Source organism: Megalops cyprinoides, chromosome 1, assembly GCF_013368585.1.
Source record: "Megalops cyprinoides isolate fMegCyp1 chromosome 1, fMegCyp1.pri, whole genome shotgun sequence".
Taxonomy (NCBI): Eukaryota; Metazoa; Chordata; class Actinopteri; order Elopiformes; family Megalopidae; genus Megalops; species Megalops cyprinoides.
The window spans coordinates 44943561-44955364 of NC_050583.1; the positions used below are offsets into that span (position 1 = coordinate 44943561).

At 38.2% G+C, this 11804-nt stretch overlaps 1 protein-coding gene across 1 annotated transcript; it reads left to right on the forward strand.

Annotated features, from left to right (window-relative positions):
• Nucleotides 1-1252: 1252 nt before the first annotated feature.
• Nucleotides 1253-8593, forward strand: ccr7 (chemokine (C-C motif) receptor 7). Its single transcript, XM_036535059.1, has 3 exons — nucleotides 1253-1344; nucleotides 3433-3473; nucleotides 6953-8593. The coding sequence occupies exons 1-3, from the start codon at nucleotides 1329-1331 to the stop codon at nucleotides 8036-8038; spliced, it is 1143 nt and encodes a 380-aa protein (XP_036390952.1). The 5' UTR covers nucleotides 1253-1328; the 3' UTR covers nucleotides 8039-8593.
• The last annotated feature ends 3211 nt before the right edge of the window (nucleotides 8594-11804 follow it).

The window sequence follows — 11804 nt, forward strand, 5'->3', positions numbered from 1 at the left end:
TTATGCTTCAGCACTCGGTGGCCCCGAGTGGCCTACCACTTCGTGGTTGAGCTGTTGTTGCTCCTAGACATTTCCACTTGACAATATTATCACTTACAGTTGACTGGGGCAGATCTAGCAGGGCAGAAATTTTGCAAACTGACTTGTGGCAAAGATGGCATCCTATGACAGTACCATGTCTAAAGTCACTGAGCTCTCCAGTACGACCCGTTCTACTTCCAAGGCTGGATATGGAGATTGCATGGCTATTTGCTTGATTTTATGCACCTTTTAACAATCAGTGTGGCTGAAACACCTGAACTCAATAATTAGGAGGGGTGTCCACAAACTTTTGGCCATATAGTGTATACTTTCAGCTTTCTTCAGTGTTTCAGCACAAGGAGGGTGAGCATTAAGCTGTTAAAGCCTAACGTTGAATACAGGTGCCTCCAGTTTCACATCATTTTTAAGGTTTCAAGTCACCTGTGGTTTAATAAAAGACATTATTTAAGGATACTTGGTCTGGCTTCATGTTTTAGTGCACTTGGCTGATGAAAACATTCATACAGACTATTGATAATGTTGAAGTGAAATCACAGTGATGTTAAGTTAATGTTATTGTCTCCTTAACATTACTTAAACTCAGTGGGGGATTACCTTTACTGTGCTTGTTTCATGTGGAAAATACTTTTATTTAAATCGTATCAAATTCATAAACATTGGTCTTTGTCCCCACTCATTTTAGAGTATGTGGAACGTTTCAGTGAACCTTCTCCTCATCATATTTCACATAATTGAAATATATGTGACAAAGAGTCAAAATTCAAAGGGCTACTTACTAGAACGTGCCACAGATATGTAGAGGACAGGACAATAAGACTGATAAAATTCAAGTGCTTCGAACTGAAGGTTTAAAGTAACTACCAATAATCTGGCAATGCATCTCTTAAAAACCAACAATGTAACAGTGTAGTCAGTTTGCTCTAAGCAAGACTCACTCCCCATCTGATCAGACTGCACAGAGGAGCTGCGCAGGAAACACAAACATGTACAGGAAACTCTTCAGGTGGTCTGTTTTTTTCTAATGCCACCGAAATGAACTTAATTTTCATTCGTTTGTATTCATTTTTTTTTTTTTCATGGAAGCCTGAAATGAGTAACTGGTCACAAGACAGCTGCTGGCTGGGCCTGGGGGAGGTGTCAGCTCAAATTAGAGTTTTTTTTTTTTTTTAAAGTGAAGAAAGATACTCATCGCGCTGTGACACATTGGTGAGTGGCTGTCTGCTTGTAAGACAAGAGTAGAAGCGAGAGGAGTTTTAACGGAAGGGCAACTCGACTCTGCTGGCAGCATGGCAAATGTCACACGTGAGTCTCTCAGTCACCTCTTGCCATTACAATTATAGTATTGCCATTTTACGATGATGAAAAGTGTCTTCCAGATGTGTGAAGGGTTTGCCAGGTGAAATCTATGTGGAGTATCAGTGCATTGAATAAATCTCTGTCATTTACAGTATTCACACTTTTTATTTATAATGGAGAACATGTGTAGTGATGGTATATTATATTATATTATATTATATTATATATTCAGGTCTAACTCAAAGTATGTCTCCTTTTGAAGATGACTGGCACTTATTATTTACAGTAGATAATCCTGTACTTTGTATGACGCCAAGTTATATGTCAAGGAGTTTTAAGTTCTGTACATGGATTTCCTATTGGCAGATCAATGAATATATTATTATATAACAATCCTTAAGGTTATTGCGATCATCCTGTTACTAGCATGCAAAAGGAATAGGGCTTTTGCTGTGGCTATATTGTATAAAACTCCTGACTTGACAACAGAGCAGCAGTGTAGCACCTGTTTATTACGGAACCTGAATATAGCAATAAGATGAAGGGGAGAAAGAAAGTCAAACAGTTAACCTCAGGGTGATCAAGCTGCTTTTCTCATCCAGTGTGTGGACAAGCCGTACGGTCTGTATGTCAACAATGTACTTCCCAAAAGAATAAAAAATGGTTTACTGGAATGTGGCAAAAGGCGATTGTTCTTCTGTTCCGAACCCATAGGCCAAAGCACTAAAATGACAAATGAGGAGTGGAAGATGGTAATTAAACTGTTCCCCATACAGCTTTAAAGTTTCTGTATGCCACTGCTGTTTGTCCATGATGATCTTTTTCTCAGAAAATTGAGATATTACAGTCCAAAAATACCCGCTTGTCAAGGTTCTTTCAAAATCACCAGGGACAACCCCCATACTTACTCATCTATAACACAATGTTTTCACTATCATTTTTAATCATTTTTTTATCAAAAGCAGGATTTCCCATAATGTTGTAATGATATATTGATATGACGGTGGCCAGCAGGATCTAAGGGTAAAAAATGTTTAACTCTTTTTTGGGTTTGTAAACACAAAAGAATTAATATTGACAGGGACACCACAGCTTGGTGGAATTCTCTGCATGACAATAACCACAACATGTAGCTGTTCCTCCAGCCCATTGTTTCTGAAATTGTGAGATTAGCCCTCTATGACTCCAGAGATGTTCACTTTCAGTTTATTCTTCTCAACCAATCATCATCTTCAGTTATTCTTTTTTTTCGTGGAATATTAGATGTGCTGTGAGTAACATAGCTTATGACAGTGCTTCTCTTGTTTTTGTAATTGTGTATCATGTCAGTTCATTTATGGTAATTTGTTTTTATGTTGATTTGCTTAGCCATAATACATGGCTGCACACTACCTTGTTTGAGGTCTGAAGAGCTGTGGTTTCCATGGTAACATCTTATGATAATAAAGCAACACAGCAGTGCTACTGACAATAGAGAGTGCTCTTTGATGTTTATATGAACGTACAAGTATTTCCAGCACGGCTAAAATGATCATATCATTCAAGTGCACTTCATCTGCATATTCAAAGTTTTTATTTAATTAAGTATACATATTTTTATTCCAAAATTTATTTAGAATAATTACGACAAGATCAGTTTATAGCTTACCTTTTGTCAGAAGCTCTAGAAGCCTTGTGCATTAAGTATTATGCCAATTCAATGTCACAGGGGAAGCTGCCAGACAGCTATGAATTTTCTCCTGTTTGAGACAGGCTACCAGTTGGTTGAAAAATAACTGACAACAAATACATCAGACTCACAGGTTACACATTTATGTCCATTTGGCCCAAAGGAACAATGTGAAGTGTTATCAACACATGCAACTGAAAGCACGGTCATTCGATCTATAGCGAATGCTGAAAACCTATACTGTATATATTGTAGTGTTACTTCAGAGACAAATTGCAGGTCATTACACATTATCCATAATTTTTAATTAGCTTGCTTTGATCACCCTAATAAGTAAGATGCTCATAATGTGTTTTTAAAGTATTGTATTGTAATGCTGAGCTTACAGTGTAGAGATGCCAAATGATATGTTATTTTCTTCACAGGATCCCAACTGGCCTTGCTGATCTGGACCATTTGTTTCAAGGTAAGCTCAATGCGGTCTTCATTGCACACCAAACGTTTATGTTGACAAACAACAGTGGAACGGGTATACACACAAACACAATGACCAGGAAGGTTATGCAGCATGAAACAAAAAAGGAAACTGAGATGGCAGATATACCGTCCAGCCAAAATACTAGTTGGCTGGACACAACCACTAAAGGTGCTGCTTGAAGAGTCAGCCCTTTGAGGGGACTCCCCACAGAAAGAACCTAAATTACTCTTAGTTCTACAATACAATACCTTTTGTATCATCTAAGTTAATTTACCCACATGGAACTGTTTGTTTCTTTTCTTCTTTAACTGGTGCCTAATACACAGAGCTAGAGGGATGAACCCTATCCCCAAAACAAACACAGACACACACACATTTTCCTCATGCTCTCTAAACAATCTGTTTTCTCTTGTTGAGAGGTTCATTTTGATATTGGCTTGCTTAATAATAGCTGTAGTGATCACTGCAAGGAAAACACGTCCCCATTAAAGTTAAGGTTCCATTTTACTGTGTACAATGTAGGGAATCAAACTAACCAGTAAATGAATGTATTTAGCTGGTCTGCTACACTTTAATGCTAATTAAATAGATTTCTTCTGTAAGTACTACTGCATTCATTAGCTCTTGCCCTGTAATCTCAAATCATAACAATGGCTGGCTTGCTAGCTAGCCAGATTTATTTTTGTTCTCATTTGGAAATTTTCCATCAACTTTGTTGCATGGAATAGGCCAAATTATTAAATCCATCTTGTTACCAGGCTCTCACTAGAATCATTAGCTAACACCATTTGCAGACAAACCTAAATTATAATAAAATGAGATGTTTTCACAAAAGAGTAATATCTCCCTTCCCAGCTATGTCATAGGACAATCATTAAGATTAAGGGAAAAAAAGAATGTGAACAAACATTAAAATGCTTGCTGAACACAGCATAGCTTGCACAACGCAGCGTAACAATTAACACACTTAGGAAAGTGTTGCCAAACACTGGACGATTTACTCGCTGCCTACACAAAATACTGGCACTTCGTTTGGGCACTAGAGTTTTGGAGATACTGTATATCATGGCATACCATGACACTAGCTGGTACTATGTGACCAGGAAATTTGATCACTGATTCACTGATGTCACGAGTCATATCTGACACGAGTCATTACTTTCAGATAGCCTATTTATGAACATGTGTGCATGCGTGTACGGCCAATAAGCACCTTAAGGTAGACAAATTAATTCATAGCACTGGCTGAGTTGAACATTCATTAATGAATGCATCTTGAGTGTTGCTTCCAAGTTTCAGCTGACAGAGAGAATACTATATGCCGGGTTTAAAGACAGTTAACATTTTGTTGACAGACAGATTATGCAGGGTTATCAAATGGGATGCATTGATTCAAATGTAAAATTTAATATATGTCAAATGGAAACTTGGTTTATTTTCACTGACCATACAATTCTCAACAGTTTTATATAGTAACTTAATTCAGTAGATAGAAATGTAATGCTAAACTCAGGGAGGAGCTAAGTAAGTATACTATACTTATACTATACTTATCCCTTTTCCAACCAACTGACATCTACACTGAAAAACAAGCTACATAAGTGAACGAATTTGCTTTTTGCCCCTAAAAACATAATACTAATAATAACTTTTAAAAATTCAGTATCTCTGCCAGTATACTAAAAGATGTACCATTTATGCTTTGAAGGAATGGAATGATTAAACACTCTAACAAAGAATTTTGCCATCATTCTCAAATACTGGAAAGTGTCTGGGTATAATACATATTCTCTATGAATGTAATATAACACCATTGACAAAGTACAGTCCAGATGGCATATGTCTAGACTTACGTGTAGCATTTAAACTGTTTAAAGTAGCAAAATAAAGAAAAAACACAGCTAAATTACATGAAAGAAATGTAGAGACATCGGGTAGTATTGCTTTGCAATACTGCTTGTTGAGTTCTTGTAAGGTAATGTGACCTAAATTGTTTGATGAAATTTTAAGGATGCACTGCTTTATGTATTTGGCATTTCTATACATTCTACACATTTTTGCAGATAAACCACACAATAAAAATATTACTTCCTCTTACTGTGAGATGACATGCAGGGTAGCAGTTACATGACATGACATGTAGTTAGCAGTTATTGAAATAATAGTAGTTTTTTCACCTTAAAGAAAAGTGATTGTAGAACATGACCATAGCGGACCCTAGCCTTGTGGCTGAAAAAAAACACACCTGATAAACACACCTGATGTCTGTTTTGCTCAAAGCAGAAGTGCTGTGGTTTTCTGCAGAGCAGCCTGCTGGCTCAGGAAGTGGTTAAGAGATTAGATACATTTTGCATAGGTGCTAAAGAATCAAGGGGTCTGGAGGATGGGGGGAAAGATCTTTGTCTTAAACCTTTCTTCTGCTTCCTATAAACAGCAAGCTTTCCCCTTGGTGAACTCATTTGCAAAGTAGAAAAGTCAATGCATATAGTCTTCTGCTGCGCTGCACTCTAACCAGATTATTCTATTTTAGTTGTGATTTCAGAAGCCAGTTTAGCAGGTGCTTCTACAATCTACACCTAATTAAATACATTTATGCCATATATAAATGTATGTGAGTAGACAAAATTGTTGACCAAATGAAAAAGGTCACATTTAATCGCAATTAAAAAGTTTGTACATGTTACTTATTAATGTCAATACTAATAACTGATATGTTTCTGCTGTTAAATAAATAAACAAACAAATTCAACACTTTAATATGTGAGGTTCTGAAGCAACATGAGAAATATGACAGATTTTGAAAGATAGTTGGTGACCCAGCTGTAGGTGCAATAGCCACAGAAACATGAAAGTATGTACAGAAATTAAAATGTGTCAAGGGCAGCACATTTATCATGCAACTAGAATATGTTATCATTTCTTTATTACAATTACTGAATGGTGACAGTGAAATATAGTTGACAGAAACCAAGAAACTAAGCATCTTCCCATTCAGATAACTGCAATTATGTGGTAACTGCTTTAATTATGTCACCTGAAGTGGACACCATGGTGTCTCATCTGAATGATAGAAAACCCTGTAAAGATTAAGCTCCAACCATATGAGCCTTTAACATGCAGACCTTCTCAAATATATTGATGTTAAATTGACACTAACTCTGTTAACATTTGATGAAGCTGTTTTGAAAAATATATATTCAAACATTACTGAAGAATTACTGAATAAATTTCAGTGTAGTCACGAAGAATGCAGCCAGAAAATGGGCAGTATCATTCCATATACAGTGACAATGTACAATTCATGTACACGATTCAATATTTATAATATCTCATATTTAACTATTTTAAACACTTCTCATATATAGCTTGTATTACATTTACATTACATTACATTTTATTTTGAATTTTGAAACTCTGACTACAGTTTTGCTGTAAAACTTAATTGTATGTTTTTGCCTTTGCCTTAGACCTGTATGTCAGATGGCAATATGACGATGACAACAGAGGCCTACAATGACGACTATAGTACAGAGCCAGAGACCGATACAGTGGATTATGACGGTTATGAACACCAGTGCATGAAGGTGTCAAATCGCTACTTCCGGTCCTGGTTCATGCCTGTCATCTACTCAGTCATCTGCTTCGTGGGCCTGGTGGGCAACTTTCTGGTGATGCTAACCTATGTCTATTTCAAGCGGCTGAAGACAATGACTGACGTCTACCTGCTGAATTTAGCAGCAGCAGACCTGCTCTTTGTGCTGACATTGCCCTTCTGGGCAGCTAACTGTCTCGACAGGTGGGAACTGGGACTGTTCCTGTGCAAGGCCATGTACAGTGTCTACAAGATAAGCTTCTTTAGCGGCATGCTCTTGCTCACCTGCATCAGTGTGGACCGCTACTTCGCCATCGCTCGTGCCGTTTCAGCCCACCGCCATCGTTCGCAGGCTGTCTACATCAGTAAAGTGTCCTCTGTGGCACTTTGGGCCTTGGCGCTCCTCTTTTCTGTGCCTGAAATGGCTTACACCCAAGTGAGCGAAAACCAGACCTGCAGCCCCTTTGTTGGGGACTCCGGCCAGCTACGGGTGGGAATCCAGGTGGGCCAAATGGTGGGTGGCTTTATGCTGCCTGCCCTGGTGATGGGCTTCTGCTACTGTGCCATTGTGCGGACCCTGATACAGGCCCGCAACTTTGAGAAGAACAAGGCTATTAAGGTCATTTTTGCTGTGGTAGCTGTCTTCTTGCTCTTCCAGGTGCCCTATAACGTGGTCATGCTGGTGACCACCTTGAATAAAGTCTGGGGCAGCATAGACTGTACATATGACAATCAGCTGCTATATGCAACGGACATTACTCAAAGCCTGGCCTTCATGCGCTGTTGCCTCAACCCCTTCCTTTATGCTTTCATTGGTGTCAAGTTCCGCCACGATCTGCTGAAGCTGCTCAAGGATCTGGGCTGCGTGAGCCAGGAATGCCTCTACCAGTACACTGCCTGCACCAAGAAGAGGATGCCTGTGTCTATGGACACAGAGACCACCACCTCCTTCTCACCCTAAGGCAGCATCACATCTCTCACCAATGCTAATAAAGCCTCCTGTTCCAAGCTTAGCCGTTCCCATCCTGCTGAATTCTTTCACATCCAACTTCATGGACCATATTTCATCAGCCAGAAAGTCCCTCTCTCCACTCCCTGAAATGGACATGCATCCCAAGGAAACACTTCCACTCTGCGTCCACCCCTCTGCCCCAACCCCATCTTTATGATTCCCCAACACTCATACAGATTAATTTAAGACCAGATCATTTAAATGCTCTTGTTGTTGTATCCACTGTGGCAAAATACAACATTGTCTTTAGTAGTTATCTCAGTCCCCAGTGTGATATGCCACTGAACATACAGGTTAGGAAGGTTATGCTTGTTTCAATGGCTTTTATATATAAGTGTGTACTGATAAGCTTGTTCACCAGTTTCTTTTTATTTTATTCTGTGAGGGACATTCAGTCTTCATTGTCATTTACAGGGTAGAGAAAAATATGGGATTTTCTGTCATGCTTGTGACTCTCATGCTTGTGATATATTACATTCTTGTGTTTTCTTATAAGTCATGACAGTTTGGAAACTGAATTACCTGATTCAAAGTATCACAAAAACAATGCTAATGGTGAAAAGTTATCACCATTAACTAAAAGTTAATGGTGATGTATAATGGATAAATAATGTTAATTTTATGTCAGAATGTCAGAATTAGACCTTTGTGCATGTGTTCCAAATGTTCTTGTGCAAATGTGATGTGGGAATCAGCAAATCTATAATTATTTATTTTAAAAATACAAGGGTAAATAATATTGACATGACTGACCTCATTTGAATTTAAAATGTATCATAAGTTCAGTCTTACTTCTCTACTCTAAGTGATTTTTGTATGTATATATGCTTAATTGCTCGAATCTATTTCATATTTGACAATTAATTATTACCATGAAGTTTATTCTGCAGGCTGCTGAATCTTAATTGTCCCAAAGAAATCCCCTGCTTTCCATAAGGAAACCTTAGTTTACTGTGGGGAAAAAAATGTTCATTGATGATGTTTTCAATATACCATTAAATTTGTGACACAAGGATTGGTCTTGGACGTAATGTATTTATATAAATAAATTTAATCCTCACACCTTCTCCATTGTTTGTCATACTGGCTTAACACACCCAGCCTACAGACTTGACACACTTTGTATTTTACTTTGAGTTCTTTCAGAGAAAGAATACAGACACAAAGACAGAAATGTACCTGTAAAAAGGTACGCCTTTTAATGACAAGTCATTTGAATCACTTTCCTATTAAGAAAAGATGTGTATTAAACAAAGCATTTAGGCGCTGTGACAAAAGCTAGATCGATTGGTAACTCTGAACCATTACTCAGCTAAAGTGTTGATACAATAGAATACTGCCTCTGAATATCTTACATAACGCCTCTCCAGTATGAAGTCCTAGAAGTACAGTGTCCCCAATCTAGATACAGTAGGTGCTTTAGAATAGCATATCCAGAATAGTATATCCATACAGCTATTCCAGGGAACAAATTCTGAGAGAAAAAAGAAGCTTATCATCCACACCATCCCTCAATCACTTTGTCTTTTCTTTAAAAATGCATCCTTAAAAGCAAAGCATAGAGTACACTGGCTTCAATCAGCTGAGAATCCTCAAGTATTACTTCTCTTGCATATTATCAGTTAGTAATATAACAGTTACAGCTATCTTATCCTGATCCATCATAGGTCTTCAAGATTAATATGAATCTCATGGTTAGTCTTTGATTGGGCATATCAGTTTTATATGGAGTCCTGGTAATGTACTACTAGATAACGTTTTAGAGCCAGATTCAATCTAACTGTAACATGCTTTGCCCTTACCTTTGAAATGTATATATTTATACATCTTTGTTTTTCATTAATTCCTTCAATCCTTTGTAATACCAGCAACAACAAATTCATAATGTTAATAAAAGAAATTAGCAACCGCAGATATAGTCTTGAGAATGTGAAAAGTCTATCAGTAAATTTAAAAGTTGATTTTCCGGGATTTTGTTTATATGCCGTTTTATAACATAATCTCCCCTGATTTGATATTTTCTTCAGTGGTGTTTCAACTTCTCCATTTCCTCATTGTAATGCTGTTCATATTTGTTGTCAGTCCACCATACCTGCACCTATCGTTTCATTTTCACAGCCATTTACACAAGAAATGTTCATATAATTTTCAAAAGCAATTGGTGACAGATCACGCGAAGGACAATAGCTGTAGCTCTGTAGTTACTAGGGATGCACCCGAATCCGATTTCGATTTCACTAACTAGTCGTTTCGTCTACTATACATTATTGAAAAGTGATCCTATATTCTGTAGTCGCCCCAACCGAGTCATGTGCGGGAGCTAGCGAGACAAAAGCCTGGTGTGGCAGCTAGATTACCCCCGCAACCGATACAACAAAATGACTCTTAGAACCTGTAGTTTTTAGCTTTTTTTCCACCATAAAAAAAACAGTCGAAAATAGTTTCATTTACAACACATTATTGAAAAGCGATCGCTATATTCTGTAGTCGCCCCCACCGAGTCAGCGCAAAGCAGGCAGCGGGCTGAGAGCTGACCGTTCCCGGGTATCACTCAGGGAAACTCTGGCATCGAGGAGGAGGGGGCGTTATGTGTGGGAGCTAGCGAGGGGTGACAGCTGGATCCAAACTTTGTTCAATAAGGGGAAAAAACTAAATAAATTAAATAAAACGTATGTATTACTGTTATGTAAATACTGTTGTAAAGTAGTCATTCTCGTTTCCCTTGCGAACTGCAGTAACGTTAACACATCAAAGAAACGCGAACGCGAGGAAGGCAAGCAAGATTATTCCCTTTAACTGAAGGATATTTTTCTATATATCTTTACTGTAGACAGCTTCTATTTCCAACGCAAAACAGAATCTTTCTTTTTATAAAACATTTAGTTTCAGTTTCTGATTGTTTAATGTCCCCCAGTTAAAGGGGGTGGGGGTGGGGGTTCAAACAGTTCATAACAATTAGTTTAGTTAAAAATAAAAATTAAAAAAAGAGAGAGAGGGAGATGAAAACTACAGTATGAGGATGTGGAAATATGTTTCATAATTATGCCAATATTAAATCAATTTGACTCTTTGAAGGCCCAAAAATTGCATTGCCAATGAATATAAGGTTAGAAAATACATCATTTGCCAGATTTATCATGACTTCCGGTGTAAGCCACTTCCGGTCTACTCTCCGAATACAGATACAGAGACAGATAATTTTGTTGGTTGAACAGATACAGATACAGATAATGACGTCTCTGTACACCTCTAGTAGTTACTATACATTTTTTACTCCATGTTTAATTTCTCCACTTTCTACAACTATTTTGGAATCGCCCATGGTAAATTAGGTAAGTCTCACACAGGAGTGCTGAAGTGAGCCGAAAGCAACCTCTGGTACACTTGCAGGCAGTCAACAGCTATTTTTCCAGACTGCAAGTTAGACAGTGTAGAACTATGGAAGGGACACGGATTGGAGGATAGGCACTACTCCACTGACGTCATCCCAGCAACTGATTCGTGCCTGAGAGCAGTGGGATGACCTACCCACCTCTATCACATGCAAAATGAAACCAAATTGTTATGCTGCTGTGGGATCATAGTTTCTTTTGGCCAGTGATATGGCTGGTTCTGAACCTGGGACGTAGGGCTCACCCTCATTCGAAGGGATGCCAACTGAGCCACTCAGGACCCTGACCCCATCGTCAAATTCTTCAGCTGCCATCTTGGATCG

What these genes read in the sequence shown, in the direction of transcription:
- ccr7 (XM_036535059.1), top strand. An exon ending in TCTGGACCATTTGTTTCAAG is followed by an intron (nt 3,474 to 6,952) that starts GTAAGCTCAATG and finishes CCTTTGCCTTAG; the next exon opens with ACCTGTATGTCAGATGGCAA.